We start from the raw sequence: 16481 nt of genomic DNA, 5'->3' as shown, positions 1-16481 counted from the left end.
CAAGGGCAGGACCTCAGGCATCAGAGTAAAGCAGGTGCTCCACACGCGGAAACCCCAGGATCTGTCCTCAGACTGCCTGGAGCCCCCGCGCATGGGCTAGAGGGGCCCAAATCGGAGCAAAGCAAATCCCCAAATCTGGAGCCCGGCCTCATCCAGCACACTGGGCGGGACACTAGGCGGGACTCCAAGTGCCTCGTCCTGAGGGGTGGGGGAGGGGAAGGAGGGCGGGGGGAGAGATGAAAACCGGAGGGCTACGGGGGGGGGGGGGGGGGGCACGGCAGCCAGGGGGATCAGACGCTGTGGACTCAGGAAGAGGTGAGGTGTCCAGGCCGCCCACAGGCAGCCCCGGCACAAGACTGGGGGCCTGGGCATGGTGACCACAAGGGAGCCACTGAGGGCCTGGGAGGGCCTCTTCCTGGCAAAGACAGAGGCCTCCGCTGGCAAAGACAAGAAATACAAGGACATGCGGGCGGGCAGCTCCTTGGTGCTGGATTATAGGGACAGAAAGGTCCCCTCAGCACAGCAGCAGCTCTCAGCCCCATGCTCAGCTTGGGGGAGTCCCCGAACCTCACCTTGGAATAAAGCCGTCAAGGGCATCCAACAGAACACATAGGATCACAGAGAAACACTGGATGCTGCAATACTGTGGGAACTGCACAGGGAGATCGGAAGATGAGTGAAATTTTAATTCACAACATTTGGCTGGAGCGATAGCACAGCGGGTAGGGCGTTCGCCTTACAAGCGGCCAACATGGCCAACCCGAGTTCGATTCCTCCGCCCCTCTCGGAGAGCCCGGCAAGCTACCGAGGGTATTCGACATGCCAGACACAGTAACAACAAAGTCTCCAATGGAGACGTTACTGGGCCCGCTCGAGCAAATCGACGATCAACGGGAGGGCCTTTACCTTTACCTTTACCTTGGCCAGAGAGCGAGCACAGTGGGTAGGGAGCTTGCCTTGTACACAGCCAACACAGGGATCCACAACCCCCAATCAATGCAGAGTGCAGAGTCAGGGGTAACCCCTGAGCATTGCTATGTGTGACCCAAAAACAAAACAGAACAACACTTCACATGCATGTGTTGGGACCAGATAGCACAACGGGTGCGGCTCTTGCCTTGCACCCAGTCTACCAGGATTTGATCCCCAGGATCCCATATGGTTCCCCAGCCATACCAGGAGTGATTCCTGAGTAAGCCTGAGCACAACTGAGTGTGACCCCCTCCAAAAAAATAAAAAATTAAAATGAAAAGTAAAAGCTCCAAAGAATATCCTTTCTCAATTCCTCCAGCTCAGGGGTCACACTCCTTGGGCTGCGCCACACCCAGCAGTCTAGGTTGGATCTTCCTTGGCTCCCCCTGAGTGTCCGAGCCTGTCTTCTAGCTCTCTTCTTTTGCAAGGACACTCATCATGGAATTGACCCCCATCCAGGATCAGGTCATGGGGCTGGAGAGATAGCACAGTGGGTAGGGTGCTTGGCTTGCTTGAGTCAACCCTGGTTTGAACCCCAGCATCCCATCTGGTACTTCGAGCACCACCAGGAATAATTCCTGAGCACTGACCCAGAAGTAAGCCCTGAGCACAGCCGGGTGTGGCCCCAAAATAAAAGTAAAATGGCCCCCAAACCCAACCAAAGCGAGGATCAGCTCAGCTCTAGACCCCTAGCTTCATGAACCCTGCAAAGTCCATAAAAGGTCACTGAGGAGGGAGGCAGTGGCCAGAGGAGAGTCTCATTCCAGGAGTGAAGGGTCCAGCAGTGCAGGAAGCGCAAGGCAAGTAGCACACCCACGTCGTGAAAGGGAACGGGCCTCTGGGGCCAGGCTGGTGGGGACGAGGCTTGGAGAGGAGACCCATTCCCGTGGAGGGAACCCCCGAGGGCGGGCACTGCGCTCAGAGGGAGCAATGAGCCCGAGTCAGCTCGTGGGCTTGGGACAAGATGGGGGCTGGCTGCTGTGCAGTCTTCTGTGAGGGGGGAACGGGAAGCCCCGTCACAGATGTGACTTCGTGGGAAAGCTCAGGCCTTCCCTGCGGGTGGCCCTGGGTTCGATCTCCGGTGGGAAGAAATAGAGAGCTCAAGGATGCTGGGCGATCCTCAAACTTTCCACTCAGGCCTGCCACCCGGTACATATTTACCTCAGGAATGACAATGCTGAAAGACAGGAATGTCATGTTCTGTTTACAGATGAGGAAATGAATTAATGAAGAGTGAAATGTCCAGAAGTCACATTCAATGCAGTGAGCTGTGGCTGCAGGACCCGGGATTAAAATCAGCCTTTCTGCTCTGGCTGAAACCGGCCCAGCAGTCCAGGACTGGCCTGGATTTCTGGCTCAGGCTTGCCAGGGCCACAAAGACCCTCCCCTCCCCCCCAGAGCAAAGCATTACTACAAAGCAATGCTACAAAGCATCCAAACAGCCAGCCTGAGTCTGAGTTGGGGAAGCAGCAGGCCAGGGAAATTCTACATTTATGTGAGAGCTCACTTTTTTTTTTCATTTTTATTAGTGAAACACCTTGAGGTACAGTTGCAGACTTACAAATTTTTGTGCTTGGGTTTCAGTTACACAATGATCGAGTGCCCATCCCTCCACCAGTGCCCATTCTCCACCACCACTAATCCCAGTATCCCTCCATCCCCCATCCCCCCATCCCACCCTGCCTCCGTGGCAGGGCACTCCCTCCTGTTCTCTCTCTCCTTTAGGGTGCTGTGGTCCGCAAAAGAGGCATTGGGTGGCAATTATGTTTGGTCTATAGTCTACTTTCAGCATGCATCTCCCATCCTCCCATACTTTCAGCATCCATCTCCCACCCTTTATTTGGTGCTCCCTTCTCTATCTGAGCTGCCTTTACCCCTAGAGTGTGTGGCTGGCCTCCAAGCCATGGAGTAAACCTCCTGGTATTTATCTCGGCTATTCTTGGATGTGAAGACTCTTATTAACCAAAAACAATCACCGGTTTGGAAATGCAAACTGCCCTGTGGGTCTAGAAACCACTTGGAGGGTGCTGCCCCCTGGCGGTGCTGCACTACAGTTGCACTCCAAGCCATTCTCGAGGGAAGATTTTCATTCCCAGACAATCTGAAATTTGTTCCCCTGTGCTCCCATGGGGTGAGAGGGTAGCAATTAAATGAGAGAGGACTCCAGTCTGGTGGGTCAGGTCCCAGAGAGCCAGCGGCTTCCCACCACCATCACAGAGACAGTCACACTAGCGACCTGAGTGCCGCATCCTCCCCTTCAAGGCTCTGAGAGGGGTGCACCACCAGAGTGGCTCTGAGCGGCTTTTCTACTAGGAACTGTTATACCCAGATCACTGTCACTGTCACTGTCCTCCCGTTGTTCATCGAGTTGCTCGAGCGGGCCCAGTAACGTCTCCACTGGAGACTTTGTTGTTACTGTGTTTGGCATACCGAATACGTCACGGGGAGTTTGCCAGGCTCTGCCGTGCGGGCGAGATACTCTCGGTAGCTGGCCGGGCTCACCGAGAGGGGCGGGGGAATCGAACTCGGGTCGGCCATGTTGGCTGCGTGCAAGGCAAATGCCCTACCGCTGTGCTATCGCTCCAGCCCATACCCAGATCATTTTTTAAAATAAAACCATCATGGTAATTAAACAAAAAAAAAAATGGTGGGACAGGCACTGGGGATTCTTGTCCCATTCCAAGCTAGGTTCTCTCTATCTTTATTTATGGAGAAAACTATTGTCATTGTTTTGTCTTTCCACATATGGTCTTTGTTCCCTTTTTTGGTTTGTTTTTGTCTTTGGTTCCCACCCAGCTATGCTCACGAATTACTCCTGGCAGTGCTCAGGGGACCCTATGTGGTGCTGGGGATCAAACACAGGCCGGCCATGTGCAAGGCAAGCGCCCTACCCACTGTATTCTTGCTCCAGCCCACATATGCTCTTACCCACCCCTGTTTCCCTCTCCTTGTTTCTTTTTGGTGTCAGGAAATATATGGGTGAAAGAGGGAGCCAGGCCAGAGAGACAGACCAGTACTGAAGGTATGCGTCCTGCGTGCAGCTGAGCCTGGTTCCATACCTGGTTCTGTAGCTGGCATCAGTCTCTGAGCACAGCCCAGGGTCTGTGGTGATGCCCAGCATCACATCCTCATGCCCTCACCTGCTGGCCAGCTTGGCCAAGAATCACAGGGAACCCGATTCTCGTGAGCATCACTTGCAAGACCCCCAGAATGAAAAGGAAGAAAGGGGGGCCACAGAGCAGGAAGAGGCAAGCAACAGGGGTATTCCCCTTGATCCTATCTAGCCCACCACCATATCAGGGATGTGAGGGCTGAGATGGCCCTGGAGCACCTGACCGAGCCGCCACGTGGCAGGGACACGGTGTCCTGCCAGCCCGTGAAAGCTGTCATTGGATGACCTTTCTGCCTGAGTTGACCTAGATGACCTTGCACTGCATGAGCTAGATGCTCAGGGAATCACGTGCTGAGGCCAGGGGATGCTGTTGGCAGGGAAAGCCAGTCTGACCAGGGGGCCAGGTTCTCTGTCCACACTCACAGCAAAGAACAGAAGGTGACATTGAAAAGTTTTAAAGAATATGAGCCAGAACAGGAGTACAGCAGGGTAGGGCATTTGCCTTGTACACAGCTGACTCGGGTTCCATCCGACTTGGGTATGACCCCATCTGGTCCCCTGAGCACTACCAGGAATGGTCCCTGAGCACAGAGCCAGGAGTAAGCCCTGAGCACTTCCAGGGACACTCCCTGTGCCGTCCCCCTCCCCCAGGAAAAAAAAAGGGCATGAGCACTACCCAAGGGACTCAGAGCTTCTGCAGAGCCAGGTAGCCACCAGGAGTTGACCTTCAAATCTTCTGTCAACAGAAGGTATTGCTCTGGGAAGCTGATAATATAGCATCTTTTCCAAGCTACTTAGCGTGGGGCCCAAGTCTTGTCAAGAAAAAGGACTTGGAGCTGCTGCTTCTCATCACCCGTCTTATTGCAGATTCCTACTAACCTGTCCCTGGCGGGTCAGCCCTCAGGATGAAGCAGACAGCCATGTCCAGGGTGTTGAGATGGGAGGGTCCATGGCCATGGGGAAAGTCCACTTTAAGTGTGAACATGTGAATCTGAACGATCCTCCGAGGGGCCCCTTTGGCTTAGTTCTTTCTTATTTACCTGCCACTGCTGGTCCTGGGCTAGGCCTTTGGGTTAGGCAGGCTTGGGAGCAAGTCGGGAGGTTGGAGTCCTGGTACTTTCCTTCAGGAAACTTGCTGTGGGTGGGCTGGGCTGGGCAGAGGGGGCTGAGGAAGAGTGGTACAAGTTCTTTCCATGCAGGGAGCAGAGTCTGTCCTAGATGTCCACCGAGGCACCCCCAACCCACTTAATTTATCCTTTGTGGCCCTCCACCCATCTGATGATCTACCCAGGTTCTGGGGTGGCTGAGGCCGGCGGCAGCAAAGCTCCAGGCAGCAGAGGTCGATGGTGCGGGATGCACCCTGGGAGCTCGCTCTCTCTCTCTCTCTCTCTCTCTCTCTCTCTCTCTCTCTCTCTCTCTCTCTCTCTGCTTTCTTCTGCAGATGCTTAAGTGCATCCCTCGGAGTGAGACTGGACAGTCCAGGGCCACAAGACAGTTCACTTTCTCTGTGGCAGCTCAGGGCAACCCAGAAAGCACCTACTGGGGGAACAGGCCAGGACTGGCACCGCAGTAGTCTACTGCTTGGCCAGTATGCGGGTACAGGATGGGGGGCAGGGGGCATTCTCTGGAGCCCCTCACACGCCAGCAGTTTGCAGTAGCACAGGTGACCTATCACCTCTCATAAAGCCTGCTGTCTCGCTACTTTTTTGATTTTTGACTCATGTCCCGTGGTGCAGGGGGACTACTTCCAGCAGTGCTCAGGAGACCATGGGGGTGCAAGGGATCAGATCAGGGGCTCCCACATACTTTCATGTCCTGTGAGCCATCTCCCAGTGCCCATGGCCTCAACTATTGGTCCAGCCAGGGCAACGGTTTATTCCAGATGCAGGTCAGAGCAGCTCGTGGGACTTGTGGTCACGAGCAGGGCCCCTGCTCTGCCCTGGGCTCTCCCTGTGGCTCCTCTGGCCCTTTGGGGGCCTCGGTCTCCCAGTGTGGGGCCCCAGCATGTGGGGATCCTCCAGGGGGTGTCGTCACTTTCTCCCTCCTTGGCTTCTGAATCCTGGTGCAAGATGTTTGCAGGTCTAGGGCGGTGAACCCCACCCACCCAGTTTCTATCTCTTCAGCAAAATGTCAGAGTGACACCTAGCAACTCTCCCACTTAATAAATCCCCTGACACCAAGGATGGAGAGCCCGCACCAAGGAGGGTGACATGGCCAGAGTGCAGCCATCGGCATGCGGGTCTTCACCATGAACAGATGACTCTGGGGTTCAGTTTTGTCATCTGCAAAATGAAATGACATGGTCGGCCACCATGGGAGAAAGCCCGGCAGTTCCTAGCAGAGTGAAACAGAGGCACCATCATGGGAGGGGGGACAATCCTAGGAACCTGCACCCACAAACTCCAAACACTGGCGCCCACAGGGAGCCCCTGCACTCACGTCCACAGCAGCAATAGGCTAAGAGCAGAAGGGGGAACCGCCCAGGCCCTGCTTGGATGAGGGGATCCCGGGATGTGGCTGGTGGGGAGTGTCCTTCAGCGGGAGGGGGGGAGGGAGGGTACCAGGGCCACAGGCAGCAGGCTACACATGAACCTCCAAACATGCGAGGCTGGAGGAAGTAGTGCTGGGGTGGGGGGTCCTGGAGTGGGCCCTTCCTGCAGTGCGCAGAGCAGAAATCCGGCTGCAGCAACCCCAAGGGAGCGAGGTGGCACACAGTGGCTGGAATGTCCTTGGGATGAGGGCACCCTGACCCCACAGGCTTGCAGATGTCTTCTAAACTGTTACTTTGGCAGACATGCCTGGCACAGGAGGGCTTAAGTTGCCGTGCACTTGCTGATGCCATTCAAATCCCAAGTGCTGGTCTGGCTTTCCACCCAACGCAAGACACCGGGAGAATGAGGGGCTTGGGCAAGTGGGGCATTTATTTGACTCTGGGCTGAGATTCCTCTGAGAGGCAGAGTGACAGACAGGCCTGGGGGTGGGAGCCCCCGCTTTCCCAACACCCCCCTCCCCATCCCGCAGGCCCTGAGCAGTTGCAGTCTCCTCAAGATCGTTACCCGCTCTCTAGGGGAGGAAGCTTCGGGCCAGGCTGAGAGAGACCCTCCCTAGCCTCTGATCCATGTTGTCCTTCCCCCTCTGAAACTGCCCCACCCAGGACACACAGCAAGAGGGCCACCAGGAGGTGGGCTGTGCTGAGGTCTTGGGAGAAGCTGCTAGAGCAGGGGGTGGTGGATGGGGGTGGAGGCAGTGGGGGGTGGTCTGTCTTCCCAGTCAGGGTAGGAGGGCAGGTCTTTGTTGCTGCAGCTCTAGAGGGGTTTCAGCGTTAGGAGCCCCTCCTTAGCCCTCCCCACCCCACTCTCTTGCAGTGCCCCCGGGACTGAAGCTGAGCACAGAGCAGCTGGCCCTGGTCTACAGCACCCTGGGGCTCTGCCTGGGCGCCATCTTCTGCTGCTTCCTGCTGGCCGTTGCCTGTTTCCTCAAGCGGAGAAGCGCGCAGTTCTCTGGCCCGCCCCCGCCGGGGCCCTGCCGGCCGGGGGCCACGTCCACCAAGGGTGAGCCTCCACGGTGGTTCTTGTCCTCCTGCTCTTGAGACAAGCCGGGCCCTGCGGTCCCGCCCTGCCTTACTGAAGTCCGAGTGGACAGCAAGGCCGGGATGATTGGGGGCGGACAGCCTGGGGGTGGGGGTGAGTGACCGACCACCCAGTTGGACGGGGATCACCTGGAGGGTTGGGGTGACCGCAGAACCCCCCCCCCCAGCCCGCTCCTGCCCAGGCGCCCCAACTCGGGAGCTGGAGGGTGTGGGAGCCTAGTCGGGGAGTTGGGGTTGGCGGAGCAACGCCGGTTTACCCGCTGCGGTCGCCGCCGTTTCCTTGCCGCTGTCCCCCGAGAGAGGCGGGCAGGTCCGGCCGAGGCCAACGCGGTTCCCCTCGAGCAGATCACTGGATGGAAGCCGGGAGCGCCGCGGGGCCGCTGGAGCCGGTGGAGACGTGCAGCTTCTGCTTCCCGGAACGCAGGGCGCCCACCCAGGAGAGCACCGGGCCGCCTCCCACCCCAACTCCGGTGCGCGCCCCGGCCGCTCCGCAGGCGCCCTGCACGCGCGCGGGGGACGGCAGCCTCGGGCCGGGACTTGCGGCCCCGCAGGACTGGGGCTCCGCCGCGTGACGGAGGCGGGGACCCCCGGATGGACGGCACTGTCTCCATCCCATCCCGCCCCGGCTCGGCACCCTGGGAGGGCTCGAGGTCGCCACCGCTCACACACCCGGCCTGCGGGAGCCAGCCCTCAGGAATCCTGCAGAAATAAAGCTCTGTGCGCACCTGCGTCTGTCACCGTGTCCTGCCTGTTTAGGGATCCTGCGGGAGGTTCCCTCGCGCCTGCCTGCTTAGCGTGGCTGGAGGTTCCCAGCCTCAGGAGGACCCGGCTGGGACCGCTGGGAGATGCGGAGCGTGCCGGGAAGACGCTCGCCAGCACCACAATCAGGCTGGGGTAGCAGTGTGTGCGTGCACACGTGTCCTGGTGTGTGCATGTGGGGAGGGGCATGCGTGGGTGTACAAGCACGCACCTGTGTGCGTGTGCACAGGTGTGGACAGGCCTGCGTGTGCTGTGTCAGGGGCAGCTCTGAATATTCACCATGGCAACAGAACTGCTCCTACATCTAGCCACTAACCAGTCCTATTATTGGCCTTTTTATAAAACAGCAACAACGAAACATTAACTTACCTTTTCTTCTACATCTACTTGCAGCTCCTACTAACATTTTGCGAACTCTGACAATACTAACATCTGAGCATCCACACATTTTCGATGTTGTCCATGTTTTATACTTATGTAATTTCGGACGGGGAGAGGGGGCATACCCAGTGGTGCTCAGGGCTGACTCCTGGATCTGCGCTCAGGGATCACTCGTGGCAGGCCTCGGGGACCATATTGGGTACTGGGGATCAAACCTGGGTGGGCCATGTGCAAAGCAAACGCCTTCCCCACTCTATTACCATTCCAGCCTGTATTTATGTAATTGCTTCTTCCTTCTCATTCAACCTACTTGGTGGGGTTTAAGCCTGCAAATGCAGAACCAGGGTGATCTACACTAAGCCTGTGACACCCCAACTGAGCGGCCCCTGAGTGCCTCCGAGGGGTAGGAAGCCTGGTTCTCGCCTCCTTACACTGCTGGTCACAGACACTTACTGTGACGAGCGAGCCCACGCAGCCAGGCCACAGCGTGGGACACTGTTTCTTGGTCCAGCTCAGAGTTGGCTCCCACAGAGGCCCACCCCTCTCTCCCCGGCCTGTGTCTGTGTCCAGAGTAGCCCTTTTTATGAGGGCACTGGTCACTGGATGAGAGCCCACCCGAGTGACCTTACTTTAACTTGATCACGTCTGTAAGGAGTTCATTTCTAAAGAAGGGCCCACGTTGAGGTCCCAGGTGGCGGGACTTGGACCGGTGAATTCCAAGGCACCCTGTCAGTCACTCCACAGCCTTCCCTCGGACCACTTCCACTTTATCTCTGCCTGCAGGCAAGTTGGCATCGAAAGAACAAGTGTCTGGGATGGTGTCTGGCTCTCTGCACGGTTAACCCATGTGGCACAAGAGACAGCTCGGCTTCGGGGTGGTTAACTGCCATGCCAGCCAAGCAGCTTCTTCCTAGAGTCCAACAGGAAAATCCTGTCAGTCTGGGTGTCACTAACTCCATCAGTGAACACATCATGGGCTGAGGCGTTCCCTTTAACGCTCAGCCCAGAGGTCCAGGGTAGGTGCTTGGGGGCCATGAGGTACCAAGGATCAGGCACAGGGCACGACACCACTAAGCATGTATGCCACCAACTGCTCTCCCAGACCCTACCTAGCATTTCCTTCTTTGGGTGAGAACACTGGAGGTCCACTCTCTTGGCAGCTTTCAAGAATATCAGAAGATATAGCGGGTCGGGAGCTTGCCTTGCTTTGCAGCTCACCTGGGTTTGATCCCCAGCATCCCTGTGGTCCACTGAGCCTGCCAGGAGCGATCCCTGAGCCAGGAGTAAACCCAGAACACTGCTGGGTGTGGCCCCAAAACAATAAAACAAAAATAATAGAATATTAGTGGATATAATCACACGGTATGTGAGTTTCTCTGAACACTGGCCTTTTTATTCATGCCCCTTCTAACACGTTTGAATGATTTTTTACAATATGCATCCTTAAATAGTCAACCCCCAAATAATAATTCATCACTTTACATTACTGTGTAACAACTACAAGCTCCAATCCCCTTGTACCCAATCTTTTGCACTGTTGTACAATTTTGGTCCACATGTTCTTCAGACTCATAATGTACTGTGACTATTTTTGTTTTAAAAATAAAATGCTTTAAAAAATTTTAAAAATAAATAAAAATAAAATGCTTTTATAATGGCTGAAAAATAAGCAATCCCTTTTCCTTTTTTGACTTTTGGACCATGCCTCCATGGTGCTTAGGGTTTAATCCTAGCTCAGTTCAGGGTTGTATTGTAATAGACTATTTTTGCTTTAAAAATAAAATGCTTTTATAATGGCTGAAAAAATAAGCAATTCTTTTTCCTTTTTTGACTTTTGGACCATGCCCCACGGTGCTTAAGGTTTAATCCTAACTCTGGTCAGCTGCATGCAAGGCAAGTGCCCTGCCCACTGTACTATCTCTCTGGCCCCCTCAGCTTTGATCATGTCTACTGACCTTGGAGCTCATACTTCATTCCACAGCCATGTTGAATCTACTGATTGGCCTATCAAAGGCATTTCTTTGCCGCCTTCACCACACTTGTATCCTTGTAGCATTTACGCCTGGTTCCCAAGTTCCAGCTCAGTGCTGAACCCCTACCTACTCAGGCATGGGCATCACATCTCCCACAAGAGTCCTCAACATTTAGTTATTTCAAATGTCCCACCTGATTATTTCAACATCTGAGCCATCCCAGAGTCTGCTTTTACTGATGTTTTTGTCTCTTGACAGGGTATCGTTTATACTTGCTCTTTAGTGTGTCAGAGTTATTTTTTACAGGGACCACATTCAGTAGTGCTGGAAGAGCCTGGGGTCCCTCCAGGCAGAGCTCAGTTCCAGCCTGGATCTTGTGTTCAGGAGTCACTGAGGCCAGTAGAGGCAGTCCTGGGGCCACGGGGCAGACGCCTGGTAGTGCTCTGAGGGCGTGTGGTGCTGGAGATCACACTCACCAGAAATGTTCCACTCCTGCTAGACACATGCTCGAATTAGGGGCTTGGAGGGTGGTGGAGATGGGGACACAGCTGGTAGCTCAGGGGCTTTTCTGCTCTCCTCAGGAGTGACCCCTCGCTGTGCTCAGGGGACTGTACAGAGTGCTGGGAATTGAGTGCAGATCACATGTAAACAAGCGCTTTAACCCCTGTACTATACCAGGCCCCTCTGAATTAAAAAAAATTTTTTTATTGAATCACTGTGAGAAATACCCTTACAAAGCTGTTTATGATTAGATTTCAGTTAACAGTGTCCTCAATTTCCCTCCCATCACCCTCACCCCCAGCCTGCCTCTAAGACAGACCTCTCTCTCTCTCTTTCCCCCCCTCCCTTTTGGGCATTGTGGTTTGCAATACAAATACTGAAAGGTTGATGTGTATATCCCTAGACAAGAACTGAGTGTTAAAAATAGGTGAAGGGACATACATAACAACCCCTTGAATTTTTAATGAATGACAGATAACAGTCCAGAGACTGGGATTAGGAGCATTTGTGCTGGGCACTGGCTGCCCTTCCTCCTGCCGGGCTCAAGCAAGAGTGAGGCTGCACTCCTGGCTGGATTCCCTTAGTGCCCACTGCCTGCAAGTCTCCCCCATTTTCTTAGGGGAGCTGGTGTTCCTGCTCTACCCTCAGCTGTGTCTCTGCCTCACTGGGGATCCCTCCTCACTTGCTCTCCCCCTAGCAGACCACCATGGCTTAGGGATCGCCCACCAGGGTGGGGAGGGTGTCTTGTCTCCAAATGTTTACCCTTTGCTGAGGGCAGCCCATTAAGGGGTTCCTTACCTCCCCTGGTCACTGGGAGAACCTCATGGCCCAGCTCAGGAGAGTTTCCTGCCCCTACCTGCAGTCCACTTTCCTGTCCTCCCTCCGGGCTTTCCCTCAATAGAGGGAGGCTCACTTTTCCTGAGACACTGGTTTGTTCAGCAACAGGAGTCTGGTGAGGGTAGGTGCACACAGGAAGACTCTCTCCCACCACCCAATGTGTCCCGATTGCTTCCTTAGGGACCCAGAAGTCGGGGAAGAACCTCCAAGCGGGCAAGGAAGCTCTTCCTGTCTGTGTTGATCCACACACACCTCCCTCTAAGCAGGTGAGATGAGAGCCAGCACAGGGCTGCAGGCACATGCCCTGGAAGCAGCCACCCCAGTTTGGTTTCTGTCACCAGCTGGTCCCTAGAGGAGCAGCAGGGGGAGCCCTGAGGGCCCCCTGAGCACTACTGAGGTGACACGGGTGATCCTTGGCACTGAAGGGCCCACGCAGCACACCATCCTCAGACCCTCACTTTGAACCAACAGCCCAATAGTGAGAAACACCAGCTATGGCCCCAAGCCAGGGCTCACCCCTTTCCTCCCTGCCCTCAGCTGCAGCCCAGGGCTCACCCCTCTCCACCCTGTCAGGCAACCACCTTCCTCCACGCCGGGCTAACCGATTGTCCTGCAACTTCAGCCCATATATGGGTTACATGGAGAAAGTAGGGCTTTGGCGACTATTTAGCTTTTGATTTTAGGGAAGGTGCATTCTTCTCAGGCTTTCTGAGTTGGCAGCTAGAAGTCACAATGATTTTGTTTGTTTGATTTGGGCCACATCCAGTGGCGAGCAGGACTTGCTTCTGGCAGGCCTGGGGAGTCATGTGGGGTGCTGGGGATCAAACCTGAGCAAGGCTTTCCCTCTGTTCAATCTCTCCAGCCTCCAGAGTGTCCTTTGAAAGACATCAGTCGGCGAGCATCACAGAGACTGTACTGAGGACCATAATGACCAGAAGGGGAGAGAGAGAGAGAGAGAGAGAGAGAGAGAGAGAGAGAGAGAGAGAGAGAGAGAGAGAGAGAGAGAAGAAAAGTGTCTGCTATAGAGGCATACTGGTGGTGCAGGGGTGTAAGGAGTAAAACTGGGGACACTGGTGGTGGGAAATGTACACCGATGAAGGGATGGATGTTGGAACATTGTAGGGCTAAAACTTAGACATGAATGACTTTGCAACTGTTTATCTCATGGTGATTTGATAAAACAAATAAAAATAAAGACATGAGTCAAGGGACAGAGGAGAGCGAGTTCTCGGGGCTAAGCACACCTGCTGCAGTCCTGGAGTCCAGCCCAAGCCTGAACACTCAGGGGCAAACCCTCTCTTCCAATCTCTGAGCTTGCTGGGAGTTACCCCTGAGCACCTCTGGGTGTGGCCCCCAAACCTAACAAAGAAAATAAGACATTAGTCAGACCATGTCTCTTAGCCACTCAAAGCCCTAAGTTCTCCGCACAGAGTAGCAGCTCAGCCTCTTCCAAGGTCCCATGTGTGCCGCGGGAAGCTACAGGAGCCCCATGTGGGCCCCACTCCTCCGTGTCAGCTCAGGACCACCAAGGGAGCCAGCACCCCCCCCCCCCCGCGCCACTGTCTCTTGTCCCCAGAGACACTGTCCCATTTCCCGCGCAGCCCAAAGGCCTGTGGGTCTGTCCTGCAGCTCCCAGCGGCCAGCACTGCGCCTCCTGCCTCCTGCCCTGGGAGCCTCAGTTCACAGGCCCCTCTCAGACCTCTCCCTCTCTCTTAGTTTCTTGTCTTTGGTTCCTTACAGTCTCACTGCATGAGCTCCAGCCCTGGAAGCAGCTCAAAAGTTATTTTTGGAACAAAGGAGTTCAGGAAGGGCTAGACATCCTCCAGCTGTGTGGCCACAGCTCCAGATTCCTACAGCAGGGGCGCCCCCTGCAGCTGTGAGCAGCCTGGTGCCAGGGTCTCAGGACAATTGCATTAGGATACTTGGGGACCACAGGGAGGCAGACACCACTTAGGCCCCAGGATGTGCAGGCGGGCTCCATGCTGTAACAATGGCCAGATGTTGTGTTTTTGTTGTTTGTTTAGGGGGCACACCTGATGGTGTTCAGGGCTCACTCTTGGCAGGGCTGGGGGACCATCTAGGATGCCCAGTCAGGCGCAAGGAAAGCACCCTACCCACTGTACCGTCACTCCAGCACACCAAGGCCAGTCTCAGGACCACAGTGCTGCCTTCTCCACCTCACTCACTCAGCTCCCAGCCGACCAGGGAATCGTCTCAGTCGTGCTTAGCAACACACCTTGTTTTCCTTCCTTGTTTCCTTTGCGTATTCTCACATACTGACTTATTAGTGAAAAGACCAGTCGGCTCCCTAGAACCCAGTCTCTGGCTTGCTGGAGCCATTTTTTCCCCTTGCTAGTCAGAAGACAAATGCAGATCTGCCCTAGAGTCCTGGGCTTGGTGGGGGTCAGTTCTGGGTGTTTAGAAAACATGCTAACATAGTTTCTTTACTGGTTGAGTATCAACTCGATTTTTCTATTCTGTGCTCCTATGAGGGGGTTCTCATCATCTCCCTGTTTTATAGATGAGGTCAGAGGCTCTGGAACCAGGATTTGTGCCCAGTCTCTAAACCACTGTACTAGACAGTTGCCATCAGCATTTTCAGAGTGAGAATGGAGATTTGGGATAGCAGGAGCAATGACAAGAACCGGATGTGATACATCAGAGCTGTGGCCAATACACAGTAGCCTCGGGGTCAGCGGCCTCTGGACACTCTGCAGGCTGGAAAGCCACACAGAGCTGCTGGTGAGGGTGGGCTGCAGTGGTACTCTGGGGAGAGCTCGCTCTGGCACCCCTGTTGGCTTGCACATCACCATCTTTAAGCATGAGGTTTCTTTCCCAGAGAACGCTCAAGCTCTCCGAGCACATGCTGTTTCTCACTCTACTCTGGTCTCTGTGGGTATCCTCTGAGAGCCCTCCTGCCCCCGTCCATGCCTTCCTCAGTTCATGTGCTGTGAAGGACTTTCCCCCGACATCTGCATGTCCCCCAGGGGACAGTCCCTCTGTGGAAACAGCATGCTGATCTCTGATTCCTGAAGGTCTGTAACAGTCTCCTGAAGAACACGGGCTTCTACTCTGAGAGCTGCAAGATTGAATGCGGGAGCCCACTGGGTCATTTCTGAAGTCAGGTTTCAACATGGTACAAACACAAATTCCACATCTCTTCTCCCAGTCCTGGCTCCTGGCCTTCAACCACCCGCAGCTGACTGATACCAAAGGAGGACTGTTCAGTTCTCCCTTCTCGATTGTCAGAGGACACTGCATCTTCACCACCCTTAAAAACTCCATCACAGGGCTGGACAGGACAGCAGGTAAAGCATTTGCCTTGCATGTGGCCAACCCAGGTTGGATCCCCGGCACCACATATGGTCCCCTGACTCCTGAGCACTGGAGCCAGGAGTAAGCTTTGGGGCAACACAGACTGTGGTTCAAAAATAAACCAAATTTCCTCCACAACCTAATGTACTCTGCAAACCCCTCCTCCGAGCCACTGATACTGTTCATAGTTCTTCCCAGCGAAGGCAGGGAAAGAATCAACAATCTTCCTTAGCCACAAAATGTAAACAATGCTTGCAGACAAAGTTTAACAACCTCTAAGGTACCACTAGCAGAGAGAGCCCGCAGCTTCCGAGGGGCTGTTAACCATCATCAATAAGCTACAGTGCAACCAAGGTCAGGCATGGGGACACCTCACCTAGTGCTCTAACTTAGTATCACAGAGAACAGAGAGCAGCTTGAGTCCAAGCTGGTATATGGTGCAGAGAACCTCTAAACCCCAACATTCTCAGCACTTTTTCTCTGATGGCCCTCCCATCCAGGAGTCTTTCTTATCTTTACTTCCAATAAATGTTTGCTCCGTACAACTTTGAGTCCCATGTCTCTATGTCAATTCCTGGTGAGTCCGGGCAAATCCAGGGCCACTTGACATTGCTCTCACTGCAGACTGATGGCTGTCTTTCCAAGAGTGCCACCAAGAGAAAATGAGCACAGTCTCCAGTTTAACAACCTCTAAGGTACCACTGGAACGGGAGCCATAGCACAGCAGTTAGGGTGTTTACCTGCGCACGGCTGTCTCTTGGGTTCCATCCCTGACATTTTATATGGTCCCTTGAGCACTGCCAGGAGTAATTTCTGAGCACAGAGCCAGGAGTAACCCCTGAGCATCACTAGGTATAACCCCTCAGCCCTCAAAAAAAAAAAAAAACAACCTAAGTCTCATCAAATGTCAGGGTTAAGGACTTTCCAGATCTCTTCTCTGCCCTCTTACAAATGGGGGTGGGGGATGAGGGGAAGGAGAAGGGGTCTCACCGGCCCAGGAGTCCTGCTCTTGGCCTTTGGAGCCCCCACCATTTACTCTGTC

The 16481-nt window shown here is 54.6% G+C and overlaps 1 protein-coding gene across 1 annotated transcript in view; it reads left to right on the top strand.

Moving 5' to 3' along the window:
• TNFRSF13B (TNF receptor superfamily member 13B) overlaps positions 1–8245 on the top strand; it is a 151105-nt gene extending 142860 nt beyond the window's left edge. The window contains exons 4-5 of the mRNA XM_056137153.1: positions 7450–7635; positions 8019–8245. Of these exons, the coding sequence (XP_055993128.1) occupies positions 7450–7635; positions 8019–8245 (413 nt within the window). The remainder of the gene's footprint in view (positions 1–7449; positions 7636–8018) is intronic.
• The last annotated feature ends 8236 nt before the right edge of the window (positions 8246–16481 follow it).

Source organism: Sorex fumeus, unplaced genomic scaffold (genome assembly GCF_029834395.1).
Source record: "Sorex fumeus unplaced genomic scaffold, SorFum_2.1 ptg000122l, whole genome shotgun sequence".
Classification (NCBI taxonomy): domain Eukaryota; kingdom Metazoa; phylum Chordata; class Mammalia; order Eulipotyphla; family Soricidae; genus Sorex; species Sorex fumeus.
The sequence above is the reverse complement of the archived record's forward strand: the minus strand, read 5'-3'. Positions and strand labels throughout refer to the sequence as shown.